General features: G+C 36.7%; 1 protein-coding gene across 1 annotated transcript in view; it reads left to right on the top strand.

Annotated features, from left to right (window-relative positions):
* The window catches only part of RRM1 (ribonucleotide reductase catalytic subunit M1), a 33725-nt gene extending 10672 nt beyond the window's left edge, over positions 1 to 23053 (top strand). The window contains exons 5-19 of the mRNA XM_058545748.1: positions 535 to 594; positions 1423 to 1462; positions 1716 to 1878; positions 6336 to 6477; positions 8459 to 8542; positions 9581 to 9742; positions 10117 to 10196; positions 10896 to 11097; positions 14065 to 14214; positions 14419 to 14640; positions 16270 to 16346; positions 18784 to 18919; positions 19768 to 19863; positions 21205 to 21393; positions 22432 to 23053. Of these exons, the coding sequence (XP_058401731.1) occupies positions 535 to 594; positions 1423 to 1462; positions 1716 to 1878; positions 6336 to 6477; positions 8459 to 8542; positions 9581 to 9742; positions 10117 to 10196; positions 10896 to 11097; positions 14065 to 14214; positions 14419 to 14640; positions 16270 to 16346; positions 18784 to 18919; positions 19768 to 19863; positions 21205 to 21393; positions 22432 to 22620 (1992 nt within the window). The 3' untranslated portion in view covers positions 22621 to 23053. The remainder of the gene's footprint in view (positions 1 to 534; positions 595 to 1422; positions 1463 to 1715; positions 1879 to 6335; positions 6478 to 8458; positions 8543 to 9580; positions 9743 to 10116; positions 10197 to 10895; positions 11098 to 14064; positions 14215 to 14418; positions 14641 to 16269; positions 16347 to 18783; positions 18920 to 19767; positions 19864 to 21204; positions 21394 to 22431) is intronic.
* Positions 23054 to 27459: the final 4406 nt, after the last annotated feature.

The raw sequence follows: 27459 nt of genomic DNA on the forward strand, positions 1-27459 counted from the left end.
TGAAAGGACCGTGGATTTTGAAGAGCTATAAAATTAATGTAATCCTACCTTCTGTCATTGTTTATCATATATATTGTTATGTGCAGTTTAAAATGGGCTAATTTTTAAAATAAAAATACATGTTAGTAAATATGTGGTACTAATACTTTTGGATTAACAGGTAGTCTAAAAACATGTTTAAGGATAATAGTACAGTCCCTTTTATGCTCATGTTCTTTCTCTCTAATTAGAGATGTACTATAAACGTAATAGGGAAATTTATATTTTTACTTTTATACAACTTATATTTATGTATTCTTTTCTAGTCTTTTAATATACATGTTTTTAAACCTAATTAGAATACTCAATTTATATATATATATATTTTTTTTCTTAACATTAGTTATGGATTTCTATTCTACAATAATAATACTTAGTGTTATCTCTTTTGTATCCTATGTCAATTTTAGTTCTGGAATCAGGATTGAAAGATACCAGATTTTGTGAAAATAAGTCTAATTATCTTAATTATGGGTTCTTTTTCACCTCCATCAGCGCCTGAATTCTGCCATTATCTATGACCGAGATTTCTCTTACAATTACTTTGGCTTTAAGGTAAATAATAAGATTTCAAGTAAGTGGGAATTCCTCCTTAAATTAGGAAATACAGATTTTTGTCTATGTTTTAGTGATGCAGTTATAAAGGCAATAAGTTGTTGGGAGTTAGGATAGACTTTGGGATTAGTGGCGTTAGGGTGGTGGTGGTTGTTTGAATTAAGGAAAGATAGCTTATCGGTTTGCAATTTTTGAATTTTCCAAGTACTACTTCTGGATTACTTAAGGAGTTATGCAGATTATTTGCTAGAATTATTCCATATTATTCTACTGTTTATGAAACAGCTATTTATTGAATCCCTACTATGTACCAAGTGCTTTTCTAGGTATTTTTGTATTGATAACCTGTATTGTGTAGAGATTGAGAGCATGAATGTTAGGTTCAAATCTTCCCTCTGTTTTTTACTAGCAAGTTATTTAATCTCTGTGCTTCAGTTTTCTCATTTTTAGAATAGGGATAATAATGATAAAATTTCAACAGCAAATTCTGTTGAGGATTAAATGAGCGTGTGTACTCCTTAGATCAGTGCACTGTATAAGTGTTAACCATTGTGGTGATGGTGATGAATACCACAGCTTCTGCTATTACTGTTGTACACGTTAATATAGAGCTGGCTTTTTCCAGAAATTTTGATGCAGTCTTTTCCAAAACAGCCAGTTGATAATGTTCCAAACTGAAGCTAGTAAAGGTAAATGTGCTATTTTCTTCATTTAAAATTATACGAAAACTGAGAAGATTTAAATAGATTGCCTTATTGTGAATGATATAGTCACTGTGTCTTTAAAAACTGTGCTTTGAAAGTTTTTTGGTTGCTTTGATTTTTCCAGACTCTGGAGCGGTCCTATTTGTTGAAGATTAATGGGAAAGGTGAGAAATGAATATGTTTGTGTGTTGATTTTCTATTCATTATATTGAATATAGAGCTTTGAGCTATTAGCCTTAATATTTCTTTTTAAACTCTAAATAACATTTTTAACTTTAGTTTATGAATAATTGTCCTGCTTATTGGTATAACGTTTTTTAAGTTGTCTTTTGTTGTTCCTTTTTTTGATTCAAGTACATGTCTAGCCTAGTTTTTCTGACATGTCTCATCATGTGAAAAGTTCTCTTTTGTTTTTAGTGGCAGAAAGACCACAGCATATGTTGATGAGGGTATCTGTGGGGATTCACAGTGAAGATATTGATGCTGCTATTGAAACATACAACCTTCTTTCTGAGAAGTGGTTTACCCATGCCTCTCCCACTCTCTTCAATGCTGGTACCAACCGCCCACAACTTTCTAGGTATGTGTCATCTATAGTTGCTTTTAATGTTCTGTAATGGTTTTGAGTAGGGAAATAAACCTTGACCTGAAGAAACTAGGCAGTTCATCACATAAAAATTAATTTAGTAAACATTTAATCACTCCTGCTCTGATTAAATGAAATTTGCATTCTGGAAAGATCTCTTACTGCAGTGTGGTAAACGAATTGGAGAGAAACAGATGCTGATAATGAAATTTTCTAAAATTGATTGTGGTTGCACAACTCTGTGAATATACTAAAAGCTATTAATTGTACACTTTAAATGGGGAATTGTATGGTATGTGAATTGTATCTCAATAAAGTTGTTTGAAAAAAAAGTATATTCCAACAACTAATTAGGGGACTCTTGTGGTAGTCTGCACAAGAGATCATATGGTAGTTTGGATTAGGGAGGTGAAAGTAGAGATTGAGAAAAGTAGACAGATTCAAGAAGTGTTTAGGAAGTAAAATGGACAGAATTTGGTGATGTTTTGGATATGGGTCAAGGATGATTCCTGAGTTTATGGGTAGAGTAACAGGATTAATGGTGATGCCATTTTCTGAGAAAGGGAATGCTGGAACAGAGGCTGGTAATATGTAAAAAAACAAAAATACACCCTTACAAGTTGATTTATCCCAGGAATTCAAGGGTATGCTAACATCAAAAAGTATATTAATGTAATTCATTGCACTAATGTTTTATAACATTTAATACTCTCTTATAATAAAAAAATTTAGCAAAATAGAGATAGAAAATAACTTGCTTAAGCTGGTAAAAGATATCCACTAAAAACTTAGATCTATCACTTCTGTTTTCAGTATTGTAGTGGAGGCCTAAGCCAGCATTCATTATAAGATAAGAAAAAGAAGATTGGAAATGGGGGAAAAAGACTGTAATGATTCACAGATGAGATTTTTAGATAGGAAACTCAAGAGCATCTACAAATTATTAGAATTAAAAAGAGATTTCAGCAAAATAGCTGGATATAGGTTTAATATAAATTAATCAATTGAGTTTCTGTACTTTAGCTGTTAGAAGATTAAGTTTTAAAATATATCATTTATAGTACTGGAAGGTACCCAGGAATAAATCTAATAAAAGATGTGTAAGGCTTTTAAGCAGAAAATTCTAAAAACATAATTGAAGGACATTAAAAACTAAATAAATGGAGAGTGATTTTATATTCATAAATGGATTTAATATTGTAAAGATGTCACTTTTTCCCCAGTTAATCTATAGATTTAGTCACAATTTCAACATGCTGATTCTCAAACTTATATTCTTAGCAAAAGGCTAAGAATAATCTAGTAGGCTGCTCAAAGATATCAGGTCCTAATCCCTAGAACCTATAAATGTTACCTTATAAGGAAAAATGGTCTTTGCAAGTGTGATTAAGAAGAATTTTGACATAGGGAGATTAGCCTTGAATTATCCAGGTAGGCCCTATATCCAATCAAAAGTATCCTTATAAGAGAAAGGCTGAGGGAGATATGCTACATAAGAAAGAGAAGAAGGCAATGTGAAGATAGAGGCAGAAATTGGAGTGATGTGGCTATAAGCAAAGGAGGCACCAGAAGCTGGAAAAGGCAAGGAATATAGTCTTCTCTAGAACCTTTGGAGGGAGCATTCTTGCTTTTGACCCAGTGAAACTAACATGAACTTCTGGCCTCCAGAAGTGTGAGAGAATAAATTTCTTTCTTTTTTTTTTTTTTTTTTGTGAGGAGGATCAGCCCTGAGCTAACATCCATGCTAATCCTCCTCTTTTTGCTGAGGAAGACCGGCTCTGAGCTAACATCTATTGCCAATCCTCTTCCTTTTTTTTTTCCCCAAAGCCCCAGTAGATAGTTGTATGTCATAGTTGCACATCCTTCTAGTTGCTTTATGTGGGACACGGCCTCAGCATGGCCGGACAAGCGGTGCCTCGGTGCGCGCCCGGGATCTGAACCCAGGCTGCCAGTAGCGGAGCACACGCACTTAACCGCTAAGCCACGGGGCCAGCCCAATAAATTTCTGTTTTAAGCCATCAAGTTAGTAGTAATTTGTTAGGGCAGCCACAGGGAACTAATATAAATAGAAGACAGTTTTGAAGAAAAAGGCCTACCAGATTTTAAGACTACTATAGAGCTATGGTAATCAAGACAGTGTGGTATTTACTGGGATAGACAAATAAGCCACTGAAGTATAAAAGAAAGCCCAGAAATATATTCAGGCTTATATGGGAACTAGACAAATAGCTGAAGTGTTATTGCATTTCGTTGGGGAAAAGATGCTAGGGAAATTGGTTCTCCCATGGGGAAAAATATAATTAAATTTCCCTTTGTGCCATATACAGAAATAAATTCAAGAAAAAAAAATCTAAATGTGAAAGTAAAGTCATTTAGAAGAGTGTATATCTATTTTCTCTATATTTTTATAGAGAAATTTTTACTATTTTACTATTTTATTACTCCTCAAATTTTTACTATATTTAAAGAAAAGGACAATGAACACCCATACACCCATCTTTGCCTAGATCAAAAAATTACTAATATTTTGCCATATATATATTTTTTTATTTTTATCTTTAAAATTAAAAAATTTTTTTTCTCTGCTGAGTTATTTGAAAATGAGTTGTAGACATTCATGACTCTTAATACTTCAACCTATATCTTGGTAGGAGAATATATATGACTGCAGAGTGGTGAAGGATTTCTTAAAATAGATGTAATAAAACAATGTAAAGGGAAAATTGACTACATTAAAATTAAAAATTTCTGTGAACCAGGAGCCGGCCCAGTGGCATAAGGGTTGGATTCACGTGCTCCGCTTCAGTGGCCCGGGGTCTGAGCCTGGTCGGATCCCAGGCTCAGGCTGATGCACCGCTTGCTAAACTATGCTGTGACGGCGTCCCATGTGAAATAGAGAAGGATGGGCATGGATGTTAGCCCAGGGCCAATCTTACTTGGCAAGGGGAGGAGGATTGGCAACGGATATTGGCTCAGGGCTAATCTTACTCACAAAAAAAAAAAAAGCAAAAAAACTTATATGAACCAAAACAGTGAAAAAACAAGTTTTAGACTGGGAGAAGATATTTACAATATATGTTAACTACTGAGGGATTATTTAAAAAAAGACAAAACCAAATAGAAACGTGGACAAAGGATGTAAACAAATAATTCATAGAAGAAACCTGATTGGCCAATAAATGTGTGAGATGATGATAAACTTTGCTAGTAATTAGGAAAATGAAAGTTAACATCATAATGAGATATTTCATGCCCATCAGATTGATAACAATTAAAAGGCTGATAATGCCAAGTGTTGGTAAGAACATGGAACACAGGGAACTCTCTTATATTGCTAGATGGAATATACTAATCCATCCACTTTGGAGAATCTTTAGTAGAGTGGAACATACGTATATGTTTTGACCCAGCAATTCCCCTCCTAGGTTTATGCCCTACGGAAATCCTTGGACATAAACACAAAGAGATAGGTTCAAGAATTTCCACAGCAGCATTGTTCAGAATAGCAAACAAATTGGAAATAATCCAAATGTCCATTGACTGGCAAGTGGACAAATATATTGTTATATTCATACAATGGAACACCTTACAGCAGTGAAAGTAAACAAAGCAGAGATACATGTATCAATAGGAATGAATCTCTAACACAATGTTCAGTTAAAAGCAAGTTGCAGAAGGATAAATATGCGACCAGAAATTTTAAAAATGTAGGATATATATAAATGCTAAAATAAAGTAGAAATGCATGGAAATGGCACGAGATTGTAATTAGGCTTTATTTGTAGTGTCTAGTTTCTTGAGGTCGGTGGTAAGAACAAAGTATACGTTATATTATTCTCTATCTTTCTGAATGTTTAAATATTTAATAGAAAAAGTCAACGGATAGAATCCACTTGAGTGGTTGAATATTCAAGATAGTGAAGGGATCATTGATAGAGTAAGGTTCCTGAGGTAGGGGAGCAGGATGAGATCCAAAGCACAGGTAGAAGGGGTTACAAATAATGGTAAGGGAGCTAAATTTTGGTGGATGTATCGGAGAATTGGTTGACCATTGGATAGATATTTCTTTTTGTGTAAGTGTTTAATTTTTCTTGGCTTACTAATAAGTTGAAAGACTGTTAGGTATGTGTAGGAATTTGCATGAGAAAATGTGATAATGGCACATTTGCAGTTTAGTGAACTAGTAAGCTAATATTTTAGACTTATCTCTGAGACTTCTTTCTAGGCTTAATATCTAGGGTAGGCAGCAAGGTGGTTTTAAAACTTTGATATGTTAATATGTCTTATTGTGTCATATCCAATAAAAGGTTTTTTTCTTCTAAAAACAACTAGGAATTTTGTAAACTTCAAATTTTTATTGGCCTAACTTACTGTCTTTGGATTGTATAGTCATTTTTGTGACTCTGCTTTGCTTCATTTCCTTGCTGAGTTGTGACATTTTCCCCCCATAGCTGTTTCCTTCTGAGTATGAAAGATGATAGCATTGAAGGCATTTATGACACACTAAAGCAGTGTGCATTGATTTCCAAGTCTGCTGGAGGAATTGGTGTTGCTGTGAGTTGTATTCGAGCTACTGGCAGCTACATTGCTGGGGTAAGCTTCTGTTGTATGACTAAAAATGTGTAGGCTAGAAGAATTCAAGTCCATAAGCACCCTCTCAGCCATATGGTTGAGAGGGCATATGCTGGGGCTTGGGAGACCTGGGTCTTTTAATAACTAGCTGGCTATGTGACTTGGAGTGAGTCATTTCACTACTTCTGGCTTCATTTTCGTCTGTCTTATTAGAGGTTTAGATTAGATGATCTTTAGATTAGATGATCGTTAGGATCCTTTTTAGTTCAAATTTTGGAATTCTGATTTATTTTAGCAATAATAATAGCAGCCATAATTTATTGATTGCTTGCTATGTGCTAAATCTGTTATAAAAGTTTTACATGGAGTTACTCATTTAATCTTTACTACAACCTTATGAGATAGATGTAATTACAGACAGGAGTGGTGTGTTTACTGGTTACAGTAACTTTGTGAGTGTAGTAGGCACTATTGTCTTCATTTTACAAGAGAGGAAACTGAGGCTTAGAAAGTTAAATTACTTCCAGAGATCAGTCATTTAATGTGTGCTAGAGCCAGGATTCAACCTTTAAACATTGGTACTTTATGATGTAAATTCCAGCCTTGCTAGTTCATTATTCATTGGGAGTCAAGATAGTGATTTTGGGTAAGGTTTAAATCCTATGTCCAGGGCCGGCCCTGTGGCTTGGCGGTTGGGTGCGCGCGCTCTGCTGCTGGCGGCCCGGGTTCGGATCCCGGGCGCGCACCGACGCACCGCTTTTCCGGCCATGCTGAGGCCGTGTCCCACGTGCAGCAACTGGAGGGATGTGCAGCTATGACATGCGACTATCTGCTGGGGCTTTGGGGGAAAATAAATGAATGGGTGAAATCTTTAAAAAAAAAAAAATCAATCAATCAATCCTATGTACACTACTTACTAGTAGTGTGGCCTAGCGCAAGTTGTTTTACATCTCTGAGTTTGTTTCCTCATCTGTGATGTGAAGAAAATATCTAGCTCTATAGAATAAAGTTAGAGAGTCCAGAAGGAAACTAGTCCTTTATAAGATGTTTTAGAGGTGCTGTGATATATACCACTTTCACACAATAGTAGTGTGAGCCGTTACTCGCTTATCTTTCTAGACTGTTCAAAGGCTTGCCTTGAGGTTAGAAGGATTATTTTTAAAATTTGGTAAGGTATCTTCTAGTCTTAGGAGTCTCTATATTTTCTTATCTTCATTTTAGAATCCATTTATTGCTGAGAATCTCCGTTTACCTTATTTATTGTCTTGATTTATCCACTGCATATAATTCTTATTGTAAGTTACCTTGAATTCTTTTAAGAATAAGACATTGTACTAGTCTTTTTACTCTACCCAAAGTACATCTTTTTTTTTTTTTTTTTTAATAATTGGGAGGTTTCGGGGTAGAACTTTATTTTTATTTACTTATTTTTTTTGTGAGGAAGATCAGCCCTGTGCTAACATCTGCCAATCCTCCTCTTTTTTTGCTGAGGAAGACAGGCCCTGGGCTAACATCCGTGCCCATCTTCCTCCACTTTATGTGGGACACCGCCACAGCATGGCTTGCCAAGCAGTGCGTCGGTGCGCGCCCGGGATCAGAACCGGCAAACCCCGGGCCGCTGCAGCGGAGTGTGCACAATTAACCACTTGCGCCACCGGGCCGGCCCCTCAAAGTACATCTTTATATAATGACTTTTAGAAGGTGTGGAGTTTAAATGTAGCTATCCTGATTTGGGATTCTTTTGACTTGTAATTGTTATATCTCATTATAAATCACAGATGCCGTGAGATAACTTTGTACATAATTTGTAATTTATTCAACAACGTTTTGTTTATTTTATGTTGGCTATTGTGTTTTCAAAGCAGAGATAGAGATGGAGAGCAGATAAAAACTTTATAGACTGGGAGAGAGTATTTTGTTCACTGTTGAGCCATTTTGTTTTTTCCCTTGCTGAGCCTCCTCTTTCTCCTCCAGATGCCTTTATTCTCGGTCTTTCTTTCAGACTAATGGCAATTCCAATGGCCTTGTACCGATGCTGAGAGTATATAACAACACAGCTCGATATGTGGATCAAGGTGGAAACAAGGTATGCTCTGTTACTTGAAAGTACTGGAAATCAGAACTAAAAATGTTTAGCCATGTGTGCTTATAATTAGATGGTTCATCGTGTATGTTTCTAACAACTTTGCTTTTTTTTCACTTTTAAAATCAGTTTAATGAGTATAATTTACTTACTTTAAAGTGTACACACTTGAAGTGTATAGGCTGATGGATTTTGCCAGGTGTATACACTTGTGTAATCACCATACCACTCAAGACATAGAATATTTCCATTACCCCAAAATGTTTCCTCCTGCACCTTTGTATTAATCACCCCCATCACTCCCACCTATACATACTTTACCCCTGGCTCCAGGCAGCCAGTGATTTAGTTAGCTTTTTTACATAACAGTTTATTTGCAAAGAATTTCTAAAGTTATGACTTGTATTAATACCTACCTTGAAAAGGGGTTGTAATATGTCTTCTAGGTTTTTCTTTAAAAAAAACAAAACTCTGCCTATTTTATAGAGGGAAAAGTAAAATTGGGAGATTGGGTCATTTATCCAGTGTTATCAGCACGATAGTTTGCAACTTGAGCCTGCGCCTTACGGATATGTAGGCATACTAATCACCTCTTAGTTTATAAATTTCCTCTGATGTACTTTAAAAAAAAATCTGTGGTGACTTGATAAGACATATCACCTTTTTGACCTTTAATAAGAGCACAGCTTATTATTGTCCCAGGTAAAGTGATTTTCTTTGGGCTTTACATACCTGTCATACAAGTGAGCTGGATGACAACTGAAGAGGAAGCTCCATCTCTAGTTCACTGTGTCACTTTGGACAAGTTATTTACTCTTTTTTGTTCCAGATTTTTTTATATCAAATCTTCTTTTTTACTCCTAGAATTGTAAGTAAAATATTACTAACTTTATATTTTTATAGTACTTTTATTTGTATTATCTCATTTAATCCATCAGTTGTAGTAAAATCCAAGGAGATATTATAAAAGTGCTTTGGAAAATATGAAGTTTCTTTGTTTCACTCTTATTCTGAAAAGAGTGATGTTTTATTTATCATTAGCGACCTGGGGCATTTGCTATTTACCTGGAGCCTTGGCATTTGGACATCTTTGAGTTCCTTGATTTAAAGAAGAACACAGGAAAGGAAGAGCAGCGTGCCAGGGACCTTTTCTTTGCCCTTTGGATTCCGGATCTCTTCATGAAACGAGTGGAGTCTAATCAGGTGAGAGATAGGTACCTCTTAGTAATAATGACTCGATTCATATAAGCTTTCTCATCAATCATCTTAAATCATGCTTAGGAAGAGTCCATCTGTATGTTATGCTATGGAAGACATTCTGAGCAAGTTAAGAGATGCCATTCCTGCCTTCTTGGATTTTTATTCTCTAAGGTAGATGCTATCTGACCTAAATGCTTAAAAGGTCATGTACAAACAGGCAGAACTAGATGTTTTGGCCTTAGCCTAAAATGATTATTTCTACAGCAAATTTCTGAGACAGTCTATGGAATCCACCCTATCCCTTGCAGTGTTTCTAATGGACTATATGGTTGGTTATTTCAAGTTTCTAATGGATGATACTGTTCTTCCCTTTGTAGGACTGGTCTTTGATGTGTCCAAATGAGTGTCCCGGTCTGGATGAGGTTTGGGGAGAGGAATTTGAGAAGCTATATGAAAGGTATGGGAAAAATACGAAAGTAGTAATGTTTTAACCATGTGTTTCTCGTATTTGGGGGAATCCAAATTTTAAAACTACATTAGTCATTAGCCAGTTTCTAGGAATCTTCAGAAGCATCTAGAAGAGAATGTGATTAATAATTTTATCTTGGTCAGGTTTTCTTCCTGAATCTTCACCAAAATTTTGGTTTTTGTCTTTTTCTTTCTTAAAACTTTGGGACATGTAAATAGTGCTTGGGTTTTTAAATTGGTCCTTTTAAAAATTAAGGCAAAGTGTTAGCAGGGTTATTTTTTTGCTTTGTCATATAGTACATTTGATAAAATAAGTTAAGCTTTGTATTGCACACAGGAATCAAGAGCAACTGGGACACACATGTTAATAGTTCATTAAATAATAGCATGATGGTACTTTTAGCACAATAGTGCGATTTGACTACTTTAGGTTTTGTTCCTTTTTATTGTGGAAGGTATTGTTGATTTAGTGGGATTGGGGTGTATCTGAAGGGATCTAAAGCTGCCTGATTTTCCTCTGTGGCTTTAGCCAGAGTGAAATGAATATCATATTCCTTATTTTTTTCTCTTAGCAATACTAAATAAAAAATTTAAGAGTTTTTATAATTTTATATTTTAGTGTCTTATAGTTGTCTGCAATAAAGACTTCCTTAGGGAATATTGAAATAATATTAGCTTTGCCTTTCAGTTATGAGAAACAGGGTCGTGTCCGCAAAGTTGTAAAAGCTCAGCAGCTTTGGTATGCCATCATTGAGTCTCAGACAGAGACAGGCACTCCGTACATGCTCTACAAAGATTCCTGTAATCGGAAGAGCAACCAGCAGAACCTGGGAACGATCAAATGCAGCAACCTGTGCACAGAAATAGTAGAATATACCAGCAAAGATGAGGTAGGTAGAAAAACCTCTGCCTAGAGTACTAAGAGAAGAATCTCAGGAAGTTATTGTTTGTGAATCCCTCACTTGATTTCACTTGAGGTGGGTGAAGGGAGTTTTCTTAGCTTGTTGTAAGCAGAAGGGCACTAGAATAGACAAATTACAAAGGAAGGGAGAGGTGTGATCTGTGCCTTTAAATATCTTTTATTCTAAGCCATTTAGAAAAGACTGTCAACTTTTTCTTACACATTGTTGTAATTAATCTTTATGTGAGAAAAATAGCAATATACAATAATGGTGGTTTAGGGCAAACACTAAAATGTGTTTGGATGCTCATTCAGTTTAAAATATGTAAGCAGGTAGGGAGTCCTTTCAGTGAATGGTGAGGCAAAATTCTAATCTCAAATCTTTAAAGCAGTTCACAGAAGAGGCAAGGCTAGAAATGAGACATAGACTTGTTTTTTTTTTTTTTTTTTAATATTTTTTTTATTTGTTTATTTATTTTTCCCCCAAAGCCCCAGTAGATAGTCGTAGGTTATAGCTGCACATCCTTCTAGTTGCTGTATGTGGGACGCGGCCTCAGCATGGCCGGAGAAGCATTGCATCGGTGCGCGCCCGGGATCCGAACCCGGGCCGCCAGTAGCGGAGCGCGTGCACTTAACCGCTAAGCCACGGGGCCGGCCCCTAGACTTGTTTTTTTTTTTTAAAAAAAAAAAGTTTACGGGAAAGCTTTCCATTTGGGAAGAATGGCCTGTATGACAGATCAGAGATAGGCATAGGTTTTGTGCATTGAGTGTCAAGTAAGTTTGTTTTGATGGAGCAAATACATTACAGTTTGGTATACTGAGTGATGGCTATGGCTGGGGGAAGGAAGATAGTACGTGAAAGCTGGCCTGTCACAGAGGTAGGAAACTCTTATAGGTTTCTGAAAGGAAAATAGCATCAAAATGCTAGGATGAAGATTATCAAGTGTCTTGGTATGAGAAGATTTTGGAGATTAGCTTAAGAAGATTACTGCAGTAGCTGGATGACAGGCTGCTTTGATATTGGATATAAACTATGGAAATGAGGAGGAAGGAGCAGATACCAAATTCTAGGACCTAAGAAAACATGACAAATGAAAAGTCGGAAAGAAAATGGTAAGTGAGTTAAATGTACAGCTAAGGTTGCAGTTTAATTCAACAAAATTTTATTGAGCACCAGCTATGTGAAAGATACTGTACTAAGTGCTCTGGGAATATAAATTAACTGAATATGGCTCAGCCCCTGCCCTCTGGAAACTAACAATTTAATTGGAGGAAACTGACGTAACCTTAAGTAACTATTATACAATAGAGATTATATTACGCAGACTACAGTGATCCTTTTTAAAACAAAAATCAAATCATATCATTCCTCTGCACAACACTCCTCTTTGACTTTCCAACCCACCCAGAGTTTGTTCTTTCCTTTTTTTCATTGAAAGTGAAATATAATTCACATACCATAAAATTCACCCTTCTAAAGTGTACAATTCAGTGTTTTTTAGTATATCCACAAGGCTGTGCAACCATCACCAATACTAATTCTAGAACATTTTTATCACCCCAGAAAGAAACCTTATACCCATTAGTAGTCACTCCCTGTTCTCCTTTTCACCCAGTCCCTGGCAACCACTAATCTATTTTCTGTCTCTGGATTTACCTATTGTGGGCATTCCATAAAAATGGAATCATATAGCATGTGGCTTTTTGTGTCAGGCTTCTTTCACTTAGCACATTTTCAAGGTTTATCCATGTTGTAGCATGTATCAGTACTTCATTTCCATCCAGAATTTTGACAGTGCCCTATAAGGTCCTACACAACTGGATATCCCCACCTCATCTGCTGTTACTTTCCCCCTTGCTCACTGTGCTCCAGCCCTACTAATTTCTTTACTGTTCCTCACACATATCAAGCATGCTCCCATCAGGATTTTTGCTGTTTACTTTGAATGTTAAAATGTTCTTCCTCCCAGATAGCCACCTGGCTTGCTTTCTAACCTCTTCATTTCTTTGTTCATTTGTCACATTCTCAGTGAGGTCTTCCTTGACAACCCTGTTTAAAAATGGCACTCCTTCCATCCTTGTCCCCAGGACTCTCTGTTTTCTTTTCCTGCCTTGTTTTTCTCCCTAGCATTTATCAGACATATGTGATCTGAGCTATGTTTTACAAATGGCGACTTTGGCAACATGTGTAGAATTGAGGGCATGAGGGAGTCTAGGTGAGAGGAGTTGAGTGTTTGGATTGGGATAGTCATAATCAAAATGGAAAAGAAGGTGTATTCATTCAACATTATTAAGCATTTACTATATGCTTGATATGGTGCCAGTACTAAAAATATAAGGATAAATAAGATATGATCCCTACCTGAAAAATCTCACTACCTAGTGTAGTGTATGTAGTGGGAGAATCACCCGAAGAGCTTTTTCAGAATTCACAGACTTGGATCCTCTGTTGTTACGGGCTTGTCAGAATCTCAATGAGGGTGAGGTAGACTTGTGTAATTTGGAAGAGCTTTCTGCAATGATGGACATGTTCTGTATCTGGTGGCTATTGAGCACTTGAAATATGACTAGTGAACTGAGAAACTGAATTTTAAATTTTATTTAATTTTAATTAAATAGCTACATGTGGCTAGTGCCTACTGTAGTAGACAGTGCACATCTACTGACTGAGACAGATATACATAAAAAATTACAGCACAATGTGATATGCCTGGTACTAGATCCCTAGGCTGTGGAACACAGGGTTCTCTCCATCTTACCTATTTCACTGTGCATGTTACAACTCACATATGTGAATAGGTACTGGGGTTTGGAAATGAACTGGCGAATGATGAAGAGGGAGAAGTCAAAGATAAAAATTTAAAATTTTAATGTCAGAGAATGTTAGAGCCTTACATGGTGTCATAGGGGGAAAAAATAAAAATTCTGATTCTTGATCTTTTTCTTTGCATTCCAGGTTGCAGTTTGTAACTTGGCTTCCCTGGCGCTGAATATGTTTGTCACGTCAGAACACACATATGACTTTGAGAAGTTGGCTGAAGTCACCAAAGTTATTGTCCGAAACTTGAATAAAATTATTGATATTAACTATTACCCTATCCCAGAGGTATGAATAGATTTCTCTGCTTATTGATAATTTATTGAAATTCAAGGTGGAGGGAGTTTCACGATCTGCCAGTCATTATTTAAATGGTTATCATTGGAATGGTGTGAGAAAACTGAGATAGAGAGTGTGTGTCATTTGGTATAGAATGTTGCTTTTTCTGTTCAGTAATGTTATCTCTTTCTTCTGTAAATTGTTGACACAAAGGCTTGCTTATCAAATAAACGCCATCGCCCCATTGGAATTGGGGTACAAGGTCTGGCAGATGCTTTTATTCTGATGAGGTATCCTTTTGAGAGTCCAGAGGCCCAGTTGCTGAATAAGCAAATCTTTGAAACCATTTATTATGGAGCCTTGGAAGCCAGCTGTGACTTGTCCAAGGAGTATGGTCCATATGAAACCTATGAGGGTTCTCCAGTCAGCAAAGGAGTAAGTATATAGATGAAATTTCTTTTTGCCTGTGAGTTCTTATAGTAGGCTAAATGGTAGCCCTCAAAAAGATATGTTCACACCCTAATCCCTGGAACCTGGGAATGTTACCTTATTTGGTTTAAAAAGGGCCTTTGCAGATGTTCTTAAGGATTTTGAAATGAAGAGATTATCCTGGGTTATCTAGGTGGGCCCTAAATCCAATGACAGTTGTTTTTACAAGAGATACAAGGAAGAAGAGGAGGCAACATGAGCATGGAGGCAGAGATTAGTGATGCAGCCACAACCTGGGAATGCTGATAGCCACTAGAAGCTGGAAGAGGCAAAGAACACAGTCTCCTCTAGAGCTTCTGGAGGGAGCGTGGCCCTCTCAACATGTTGATTTTGGGTTTGTGGCCTCCAGAATAAATTTGTTGAGAGAATAAATTTTTGTTATTTTAAGCTATCAAGTTTATGGTAATTTGTTACACCAGCCATAGGAAACTAATATGGTACTTTTGTCCTCTGGAGTAAAAAAGATTTAGAACTAGTAATTGCTAAGATGACTTAAGGAAAAGCTAATTGTATTACTTTTCTATTGCTAAACTTAGTGGATTAAAACAGCATACATTCATTATCTTAGTTTCCATGGGTCAGGAGTCCAGGCTCAGCTTAGCTGGGTCATCTTCTCTGGGTCTCACAAGGCTGTAGTCAAGCTGTTGGTAGAGGCTCTGGTCTCATCTGAGGCTCAGGGTCCTCCTCCAGGCTCACCTGGTTGTTGGCAAAATTAATTTCCTTGCAGCTCTAAAACTCATGGCATCTTGCTTCTTCAAAGCCAGTAGAAGGGAGAGTCCCTCATTTCAAGAAGGGCCCAGTCCAGTTATTCTTTTTGACAGTTTTCATTTGATAAGTCACGCCCACCCAGGATAATCTCCCTTTTGTTTAACTCAGAATTAATTGATTTGCAGCCTTAATTACATCTACAGAAGCTCTTCACCTTTGACATAATTATATGAGTGGCATCCATCGTATTTCCAGGTCCTTTACACACTCAAGAGGAGGAGATTATACATGGCCTGTGCACCAGGGAGTGAGAATCTGGGAGCTGTCCCAGAATTCTGCCTTCCACACTGCCTTTATTATCAGTAGTATGATTCTCTTCCATGTAAAATAAGATGTTATTTTTAGTTCTGACATTCCTTCTGATATTAGGAAATCAAATGTGTGACTGTTTGAAATAGGTGTTTATTAGTTAAGTAAATAGATCAAGGGGCAGATCAAGGCAACTAAGAAAGATGAGGGTAGAGTAATGCTTTTACTTTACAACAAGAGAATGCTTCTCAGCAACACGCTTTCATGAAGGTGAGGATTTCCTGGTTTGTAGAAATGATATGGTTCATCTGAGAGGGCTCAGCAGGGACATGGGGAGGAGGTAAGCCCTAACAAGTTTTCTTAGCCTGCTTCTGATCAATATAACTACGTGGAAATTTGTCCAGGAGAATCTCTGTTCCTTGTATTCCTTATACAGCTCTACTAGAAGATAGCATTTGTTGGGTTGTGGGGGCATGGCAGTTAATTTGTTTGGTTTTTATTTTAGTTTTAAGTTGTCATACAGTGATTTATCATAAATTTGGGTTGTTTATTCCTTAGATCCTTCAGTATGATATGTGGAATGTTACTCCCACAGACCTATGGGACTGGAAACTTCTCAAGGAGAAGATTGCAAAGTAAGTAAAGAGATAGAAAGTAGCTTTGAAGTGAGGAGGGTTCAGGTTTTCATCCTGGCTCTTCAGAAGTTAGGTATGTTATTTTAACTTCTGAAACTCATTTTTTCTCTTTTAAATGTGGCTAAAATGACCTATCTGCCCAACTATTTTTGTAAAAATACTTCCTAAAATAATATATGTATAGTAACCTGCAAATTGCTTGGCACAATGAAAGCATTTTAATACATGGTAGGTGTTATAATTACTAGTTGATCTTGTTTTAGGGGCTTAACTACCTAGATTAGGCAATTCTTTTTCTTATTAAACCTTCATATTTCCAAGTGTACATGCTTTTTAAATGTTTTTCAGTTTTATTTATTGCTTAACCACATTGGGCACATAAATGGCTTTCATGGAATTGATTGTCATAGGAATAAGTTAGAGATTTTGGAAGAGCTTTTGGAGGGTAATATGTTAAACTGTGTGAAAGAAAAATGTAAAATTGAGTCTTTGTCACCCCTTCAAACTAGTAATTATAAGAGATTTGAGGGCAGGCAGAATGTTTTGCTGAGTGAATGATGAAAAAAGTTGTTTTCATTTTCTGTCGTGGTGAGTCTGTCATCTCAGGGTTAATGCATATACAAAGTGTTTAATGTTTGCAGAAGGAAGCAGTAACTTTAAAATGCTCTTTAAAAAATATCTATTTGCCTTAAAATTGTTTTATTACTCAAATAATACGTTAGAAAATTTAGAAAAACATACACGTGGAAAGGGAATAAAATGAAAATTATCCCAATGCCACTTCCCCCAGAAAACTTGTTTGCATCTTTTTGTCTGTCATCCTTCAAACTTTCTTCTGAGCATGTGTAGATGTGTGTATTTACGTGCAAATTAAACTTTTCCAAAAATGGACCTGTTCTCTGTTTTGTTTTTTCTCAAAATACTATAGCGTAGATATTTTTTTATGTACAACTTTTTTAAATTTCAAAATTAATACGTGAATACATGTTCCTTGTTAATAAAGTTCAAATACAGAGATTAAATAGAAAGTAAAAGCCCTTCTTTGTACCTGTTCTGCCAACCACTTGTCGCACAAAACAAACAAAAAACCAACTTATTCTTTTTCCAAGAGATAATCATTGTTAATAGGGCATATTTTTCTAGACCTTTTTTTGGTCTAGAAATGTTTATGTTTGCTAATATACACACACAGTTTTGTTACATAAATGTGATCAAACTTGACGTATTCTGAGACTTTTTATTTAGTGATTTATTTTGGAGATCTTTTTCTTTTAGTACATGCAGATTTTCCTAATGTTTTTAATGATTACAGACAATTCCAATTTGAATATATCATATATATATGACTTTTCAAAACATTTTCCTGTCTTTGGGCAGGAAATCACTGTCCACTTTACTGAGGAAGTAAAGACATGGAGATAGTTGGTGGTTTGCTTGATGCCTCACAGCTAGAAAGTGACAGAGTGAGATTAGAACCCAGTTGTACCGACTCCGTTAGGATATGAGGCTCTATGCTAAGCACTGTATGAATCCAGAGGTATAGAATGTGTAGAATGTAGGAAAGACAAGCTCTTTGTGTTGGAGAAACTTAAGACTAAGGTAAGACATGCAACACAAATAGTTAAAGTATACATAACGGTACAGGTCATATAAAATTTTGCAGAGCAAATATTTGTATTTGACACTTGTATTTAGTGTCTGCCCCATCAGGAAAGGGGTTCTAGAGTAAATATCTCTTGGAATGAGCTTTGAAGGACGAGCTTAGGGCAGTTGGAAGATTTCTGCATGTTCAGATAGTGTATTCTTCCTTAAGTACTCTCTTTGGCACTGGATAGAGTCAAAAGATGTTGACATTCTTCTAGGAACTTATAATTGAAGAGGTAATAGAGGAAGTCAGGAATATACTGTGAGCATAATCTTCCCTTTTCATTATCCTACGGAGAATAATGGAGAATTGTGGTGATAGGTGTCTGATTCTGACCACTTTTCACGTCATTATGTTTCCTGAAAGGGCCCAGCACAGTGGTCACATGGGCACTTAGGAAAGAGTGAGGGTTGAATGAGTGTACCCTGATACAGCTGAGGACTCTGCAACAGCCATTTGAGTATTTCCTTGGGCAAGATAGTGTATCAACTGCTCTGATTCCTGAGTGCCACGGTGCGAGTGGCATAAGTCATGGCATGGTAAGGATTGCCAGCAGTAAAAACTGCTAATTCTGATTAGGAGTCAGGCACTTAGGAGAGGAACGAGCTATACCACTCATACTGTGGAGTTGCATTCAATACTGTGGGAGTTAAATTCAAAAGTCATCATTTGAGTCTAATGCATGTATGATGTTACTCATAGCAGCTGCATTTACTACAGTGAGCTAAAGTAGCTGCCTTCCTGGCAGATTGTGGTTTTAGGACTAGCACCTAATAATCTCCTTTTCTTTAGGTATGGTGTAAGAAACAGTTTACTTATTGCCCCAATGCCTACTGCTTCAACTGCTCAGATTTTGGGAAATAATGAGTCCATTGAACCTTATACCAGCAACATTTACACTCGCAGAGTCTTGTCAGGAGAATTTCAGGTGAGAAAATCACAACTGGACCTACAGGGAAATCTTTGAAAAGTCTGATGTTAGAAATAAATGCTAACTCATGTTTAGTATATCCCTTTATCTCAGTATGAGGGCAAAGCTTTGATTAGATTTTCATCTCTAATATTATTCTATGTTATTTCAGCAAATAATAGACATTTAATAAATATCTGCTGAAAGAATGAATGATTGAGAGTTAAGTATGAAAGTAACTTGTTGATATTTGAGTTCGTATGATGTTTAAACATTCTGTGATCATAGTAATGTATACTATAACCTCAGATGCTTAAGTTGGTGATACTCAATAGAAGTATCATTTAAGACAGTGGTTCTTACCTAGGTTACAGATTAGAATTTCTGGTGGTTGGGACCAGTGTTTTTTTTAAGGTTTCCAGGTAATTCTAATGTGCAGCTAGGGTTGAGAACCAGTAATTTAAACTATTTTATTTGTGAATTTGCAGATATCCTGAAATAAATTTCTGTAAGGTTTGGGGTGGATACATTTCTAATTTTTCTTCTTACGTATTTATTGTATCCTTACTTAGAAAAAAAACGATCAATCCATAGATTTACCCAGCTTAGGCAATGTTTATTCTTTTCACTTTTGCAAATACCATATATTCTGTTTCTTGAATAACAAATATCAAGATTTTAAAGGAATATAGCTTTTGTGTGGTGGGATGGGCACCTCAGTTTTATTAAAAATAGAATTTACCAAGCAATCTCATGTTAAATAATTCTTCAATGATCTTATTTACTTTAAGCTCCAGGCCTGTGATCCTGTTTAGGCCCTGTCATTGTTATTTATTCCTTTACATATTTTCTGCTTTTGCATTCAGATTGTAAATCCTCACTTACTGAAAGATCTTACTGAGCGGGGCTTGTGGAATGAAGAGATGAAAAATCAGATTATTGCATGCAATGGCTCTATCCAGGTACAGAGTGAAAAAAAAAAGTGTCTTCTTTAGGACCTAAGTTGAACATTGGTACCTTCTCACTTACCCCAGGCAATGGAGAGAAAGAATGGCTATTCACCGTGATCATATAGTCTTATGTAGCTCTCTTCACCTCTGCATTGTTGCGCTAGGATTATATACATCTTCGCATAGCTAGGCCTTACCCCCTTATTTGTGCAATAATATAAAGCAGTGGTTCCCAACTTCTCTGCACGTTAGAATCAATTGGGGAGCTTTTAAAATCCTGAAGCTTAGGTTGCACCCCATACCAGTTAAATAAGAATGTCTGGGAATGGGAGCCAGGCATAAGTATTTTTTAAAGACTCCCTAGGTAATTCCAAAGTGCATTAAAGTTTGGGGACCACTGATATAAAGTCTGAAGTTAGCGAGTCAAACTTAATTAAAAAGTATGATGGAGGGCCAGCCCCGTGGCTTAGCGGTTAAGTGCACGTGCTCCACTGCTGGCGTCCCGGGTTCGGATCCCGGGTGCACACCAACGCACTGCTTCTCCGGCCCTGCTGAGGCCACGTCCCACGTACAGCAACTAGAAGGATGTGAAACTATGATGTACAACTATCTACTGGGGCTTTGGGGGAAAATAAATAAATAAAATTATTAAAAAAAAAAAAAAGTATGATGGAGATTGAGGACTGATAGTCCAAAAGACAGAGCCACAAATAGTGTTTAATAATAAAATATTTGCAACTGAGAATCAAGGAGCATTTATTTGTAGATAGAGGACTCTGGCTAAACATTGTTCTGCTTAGCAACACAGATAAAGATTCCTAACATTTCTATATTTGCTGATAGAAACTGTAGCATTAACCAGTCTGTATGATGCAAGTTAACCCTAGACCTAAGAAAACCTTATTTCTACTGAGTCCAAATGTAGTTTGCAGAGTCTTAGCTTATTTAAAGGGTTTTGTCTCATTGCTTCCCTGGATCTTGTCCCTGTGAGTTATACCCTTGATTATTTGTTTTCTGTAAAACACAAGGGTAATTTATTGCTTAGGTCTGACTTTTTCTTTCTTAAGTACTTCTAGAACAATGACTGTTTTGGTCATAAACCAATTAAAGATGGATCTTAAATCACTACCATCAGACTGATATTTTGTTTGTTAGATGGGGTTTTGTTGGGCTTTCTAAGCGAGAGGTGAGCAGTCTTGGGAAACTTGATAAGGATCATATTGTATTATACTGAATGGTAGGGTCAGACCTGGCAGGAAATAGAACCAAGGCCAGACCCTTGGGTCATTATTCTGTTAATTATACTGCTTTCTTTAACCAGAGTACAATAAACATTTCATTTCCCTTCTTCAGAGCATACAAGAAATTCCTGATGACCTGAAGCAACTTTATAAGACTGTGTGGGAAATTTCTCAGAAAACCATTCTCAAGATGGCAGCCGAGAGAGGCGCTTTTATTGATCAAAGCCAGTCTTTGAACATCCATATTGCTGAGCCTAACTATGGCAAACTCACTAGCATGCACTTCTATGGCTGGAAGCAGGTTGGTGGAGGAAAGCAAGGAGGACTTATTGCCAACTTGGGATATTTGGGAATTGGAACAGAGTTTTATATTCTAGCTACCTGTTAAGTATTGCCGCCTAGAAGTTATTCTTTCACTTCAAATCTGATATGTTAAAACCAACCCATGGATTTTGTACCAGATCAAACTCTCACTTTGGATTTTCTTGTTTCTTTTAGGATTGTTTCATCCCTGGGTTTGAAACCTTGGAGTTAACCTGTGATCCTCCCTTTACTTTCCATGTAGTCACTCACCAAGTTGTGTTGGTTTTTCTTTTGTACTGTTTCTTGACTTTCTTCTTTACTATTCCACTGCCATTATTCTTAACTTCTTAACTGATCTCTTCTTCTGGTATTTCTGGGCTCTAGGCCATCTTGTGCACTGCTGCCATTACTAAAATAAAACTACATATGTCAACGCACTATTCAAAAACATCCATTGTTCCCCCACTTTATCTATCTAAAGTATAAAAGCCATTGACTTAGCTAGTCATTGCCAACTGTAAAGTCCTGTGATTCTGGATTGTATTCATATTCCTTGGCAATATGCTGGGTGTTGATATAAAATTACAATTTTTTTTAATTTAGCAAACATTTATTGAACATATTTACTATGTGCCAGGACTGGGGTACTGAATAGAAGATGATGATCCTTATCCTTGTAGTCATAATCTGTTCTTATACAGAGATACATGCTAGGCCTCCAAATACTTATAATCTAAGGCAGACATGTTGTCTTAGGCAAACTTGGAAGTCATACACATAAAAACAAAAAAAAGACTAGAGAACAAAAATATTTGACATTTCCAAAGAGATAAGCTTGTTTTAAGGGTGAAAAGAACAGAGTATGTTGTCTGACTCTTTCTCTTTCTTTAAGCATTTTTGAGAGGGCTTCCTGGAAGAAATAGAATTCCAAGTTTAGAAAACAATTTGCATTTATGGAAATGTATTTTAAACATTGGTCTTGAATGTCTAGTGTTCTCATAGTTTCTCCTAATAGTTGTATTTATTTCCCTTGTAGGGTTTGAAGACTGGGATGTATTATTTAAGGACAAGACCAGCTGCTAATCCGATCCAGTTCACTCTAAATAAAGAGAAGCTGAAAGATAAGGAAAAGGCATCAAAAGAGGAAGAAGAGAAGGAGAGGAACACAGCAGCCATGGTGTGCTCTTTGGAGAACAGAGATGAGTGTCTGATGTGTGGATCCTGAGGAAAGTCTTACAGAGACCAGCACTTCTTCAATAGCCAAACTACTTGAGCATAGATAGGCATAGTAGGGTTGCTTGAAGTGGTAAGGCTTTGCTGGACCTTATTGCAGCAAAAAGATCAATCGATTTAAAGTACTGTTTCTATATAGTGTGAAAGTAATGATTTTTTAAAATGGATATATTGGGAATCAAAATAGAAGTTTTAGGAATGCAAAAGAGTCATCTTGCAAATAGGGAGTGATTAAATAGGGTTTCTTTGCCCATCTGGCACCCCTTTTCTGGTGACCTCAGTTTTGGTGAAGAGACAGTTTTATTGCTTTGACTGGTGGGTCCGTTGGAAGCAAAACTGAGTCATAACCCTTGAGAAGTGCTGACAGGACTTTATCTGGATAAGGTCTTATAGGTCATTCTGAAATAAAGATAAATATTTCTGAATGATTGTGTGTGACTAATTTTGTCATTTATTTTCATACAAAGGTCGAATTTGAAAAAACATTTCCTGTTCTTTGAGAATATAGGGAGAAAATTTTAAGACAAGTTACTGAGACACTATATAGAATTCTGATTTTAATGTATGCTTTTTTCCTCTTTTTTTTATTGTGGTAAAATATACATTACATAAATGTTACCATTTTACCCATTTTAAAGCATACAATTTAGTGGCATTAAGTACATACACAACGTACAACCGTTACCACTATCTACAGGCATACCTCGGAAACATTGCAGGTTTGGTTCCAGACCACTGCAATAAAGCGAGTCACACGAATTTTTTGGTTTCCCAGTGCATATAAAGGTTATGTTTACACTATACTGTAGGCTAAGTGTGCAACAGCATTATGTCTAAAAAAAACGTACATACCTTAATTGAAAAAGACTTGCTAAAAAATGCTAACCATCATCTGAGCCTTTAGTGAGTTGTAATCTTTTTGCTGGTGGAGAGTCTTGCCTCCATGTTTGGCTGCTGACTGATTAGGGTGGTGGTTGCTGAAGGCTGGAGTGGCTGTGGCAGTTTCTTAAAATAAGACAACAGTGAAGTTTGCTGCATCGATTGAATCTTCCTTTCACAAACGATTTCTCTGTAGCATGGGATGCTGTATGATAGCATTTTTCCCACAGAACTTCTTTCAAAATTGGAGTCAATCCTCTCAAACCCTGCAGCTGCTTTATCAACTAGGTTTATGTAATATTCAAACCTTTGCTGTCATTTCAACAATCTTCACAAGGAATAGATTTTATCTCAAGAAGCCACTTTCTTTGCTTATCCATCAGAAACAACTCATCCGTTAAAGTTTTATCATGAGATTGCAGCAGTTCAGTCACATCTTCTGGCTCTACTTCTAGTTCTCTTGCTATTTCCACCACATCTGCAGTTACTGTCTCGACTTAAGTCTTGAATCCTTCAAAGTCACCCAGGAGGATTAGAATCAACTTCTTGCAAACTCCTGTTAATGTTGATATTTTGACTTCTTCCCATGAATCATGAATGTTCTTAATGGTATCTAGAGTGGTGAATCCTTTCTAGAAGGTTTTTAATTTACTTTGCCCAGATCCATCAGAGGAGTCACTATTTGTGGCAGCTATACCCTTACGAGATGTATTTCTAAAATAGTAAGACTTGAAGGGTGAAATTACTCCTTGATCCATGGGCTGCAGAATGGATATTGTGTTAGCAGGCATGAAAACAACATTAATTTTGTTGTACATCTCCGTCAGAGCTCTTGGGTGACTAGGTGCATTGTCAAAGAGCAGTTATATTTTGAAAGGAATCTTTTTCTCTGAGCAGTAAGTCTCAACAGTGGGCTTAAAATATGCAGGAAACTGTGTTGTAAACAGATGTACTGTCATCCAGGCTTTGTTCCATTTACAGAGCACAGGCAGAGTAGATTTAGCATAATTCTTAAGGGCCCTCAAATTTTTGGAATGGTAAATGAGCATTGGCTTCAACTTAAAGTCATCAGCTGTATTAGCCCCTAACAAGAAAGGCAGCGACACTCTAACAAGGCAGCCCCTAACAAGCTGCCTGTCCTTTGCAGCTTTGAGGCCAGGCATTGACTTCTGTCTATGAAAGTCCTAGAAGGCATCTTCTTCCAATATAAGGCTATTTCATCTACACTGAAAATCTGTTGTTTAGTGTAACCACCTTCATGAATTATCTTAGCTAGATCTTCTGGATAGCTTGCTGCAGCTTCTACGTCAGCATTCACTGCACTTTTTTGTTATGGAGACAGCTTCTGTCCTTAAACCCAATGAACCAACCTCTGTTAACTACAAACTTTCCTTCTGCAGCTTCCTGACCTCTCTCAGCCTTCATAGAATTGAATAGAGTAAGGGCCTTGCTCTGGAATAAGCTTGGGCTTAAGGGAATGTTGTGGCTGGTTTGATCTTCTATCCAGACCACTAAAACTCTCCATATCAGCAATAAGGACATTTTGCTTTCTTAATCATTTGTGTGTCTACTGGAGTAGCACTTTTAATTTCCTTCAAGAACTTTTCCTTTGCATTCACAACTTGGCTAATTGGCCCAAGAGGCCTAGGTTTCAGCCCATCTCAGCTTTTGACATGCCTTCCTCACTAAGCTTAATAATTTCTAGCTTTTGATTTAAAGTCAGAGACGTGTGACTCTTCCTTTCACTTGAACACTTAGAGGCCATTGCAGGGTTATTAATTGGCCTAATTTCACTATTGTGTCTCAGGGAATAGGGAGGCCTGAGGAGAGGGAAAGAGATGGGGGAAAGGCCGGTCACTGGAACAGTTAGAACACACACACTTGTCAATTAAGTTCGCTGACATATGGGCGCAGTTCATGATGCTCCAAAACAGTTACAGTAGTAACATCAAAGATCATTGATCACAGGTCATCATAACAAATATAATAATGAAAAAGTTTGAAATATTCCAAGAATTACCAAAATGTGACATAGAGACTTGAAGAAAGCAAATGCTGTTGGAAAAGACCAATAGTCTTGCTTGACACAAGGTTGCCACATACCTTCAATTTGTAAAAAAACCCAATATCTGCAAAATGCAATAAAATGAGGTATGCCTGTATTTCCAGAACTTTTTCATCATCCCAAACAGATATCCCCATTCGCTTCTCCCCTCAGTCCCTGGAAACCTCTGCTTTCTGTCTCTGAATTTGCCTATTCTAGGTACCTCCTATAAATAGAATCATACAATATGTGTCCTTTTCTGTCTGACTTGTTTCACTTAGCATAATGTTTTCAGGTTCATCCATGCAGCATGTATCATAATTTTATTTCTTTTTAAGGCTGAATAATATTCCATTGCATGTATATATCACATTTTGTTTATCCATTCATCTGTAAATAGACATTTGAGTTATTTCCACCTTTTGGCTATTGTGAATAATGCTGCTATGAACATTGATGCACAAGTAACTGTTTGGATTCCTACTTTCAATTCTTGTGGGTATATACCTAAAAGAGGAATTGCTGTGTTTAACTGTTTGATGAACTGCCAAACTGTTTTCTATAGCAGCTGCACCATTTTACATTTCCACCAGCAGTGCATGAGAGTTCCAATTATTCCACACCCTTGCCAGCATTTACTAATTTTTTATATTTTTTATAATAACCATCCTAATGGCTGTATGTCTTGGTGTGGGTCTCCGAGTTTATCCTACTTGGAGTTTGTTGAGCTGCTTGGATTGGTAGATTCACATCTTTCATTAAATTTGGAAAGTTTTCAGCCCTTATTTCTCCAGATTATGTTTTTGCCCCTTTCTTTTCCTTCTGGGCCTCCTATAATACATCTATCAGTCCATTTATTGGTGTCCCACGAGTCCCGACTCTCTTCACTCTTCTTCATTCCTTTTCTGCTTCTTAGACTCGATAATTTCAATCGTCCTATCTTCAGGTTCACTGATTCTTTCTTCTTCCTGCTCATATCTGCTGTTGAACAGCTCCTTTAATGAAATTTTCATTTCAGTTATTTTCACTCTAGAATTTCCATTTGGTTCCTTTTAATAATTTCTATCTCTTTGTTGATTTCTGATTTTGTTAATACATAATTTTCCTGATTGCCTTTACTTATTTGTCCATGTTTTCCTTTGACTCTTCAAGCAAGATTAAGACAGTTGTTTCAGTGTATTTGTCTAGTAAATCTGATGGCTGGGCTTCCTTAGGGACAGTTTCTGTCAATTTATCTTGTTCTTTTGAATGGGCTACATTTTCCTGTTTCATTGTATGTCTGTGATTTTTTTGTTGCAATATTTTGTTTGAGAGTTTTCTAGACTACTTTTGCAGTGAAGTCGCTGTTCCTTTAGTGCATGTTCAGTTAATGTTTTGACAGATTTCCTTGAGTTTCAGGAGCTCTCTCAGTCTTTTGCAGATTGGGTCTGTGCTAGGGCACTCCTTCCACACTTGGCTAGGCTTGCTCTGAGCCTAGGAATCTGTGATGGTTAATTTTATGTGTCAGCTAGGTAGGCCATGGTACACAGATATTTGGTCAAACACTAGTCTGGATAGCACTGTGAAGGTATTTTTTTTTTTAAATCAGAGTTTGAGTAAATCAGATTACTGTCAGTAGTGTGGGGGCCTCATCCAATCAACTGAAGTTCTTAAGAGAAAAAAGAATGAGGTCCCCTGAGAAAGAAGGACTTGTGCCTCCAGACTGCCTTTCGACTTGAACTGCAATATCAGCTCTTCTCTGGGTCTTCAGCCTGCTGGCCTGCTCTGCCAATTTTGGATTTGCCAGTTCCACAATTGTGCGAGCCAATTACTTAAAATCTCTCTAGATTATGAGTCTATATATATGTATATATTTGTATATATATACACACACCCCCCTCTTACTGATTCTGTTTCTCTGGAGAATGA

The sequence above is a fragment of the Diceros bicornis genome, chromosome 7 (genome assembly GCF_020826845.1).
Source record: "Diceros bicornis minor isolate mBicDic1 chromosome 7, mDicBic1.mat.cur, whole genome shotgun sequence".
NCBI classification, from domain to species: domain Eukaryota; kingdom Metazoa; phylum Chordata; class Mammalia; order Perissodactyla; family Rhinocerotidae; genus Diceros; species Diceros bicornis.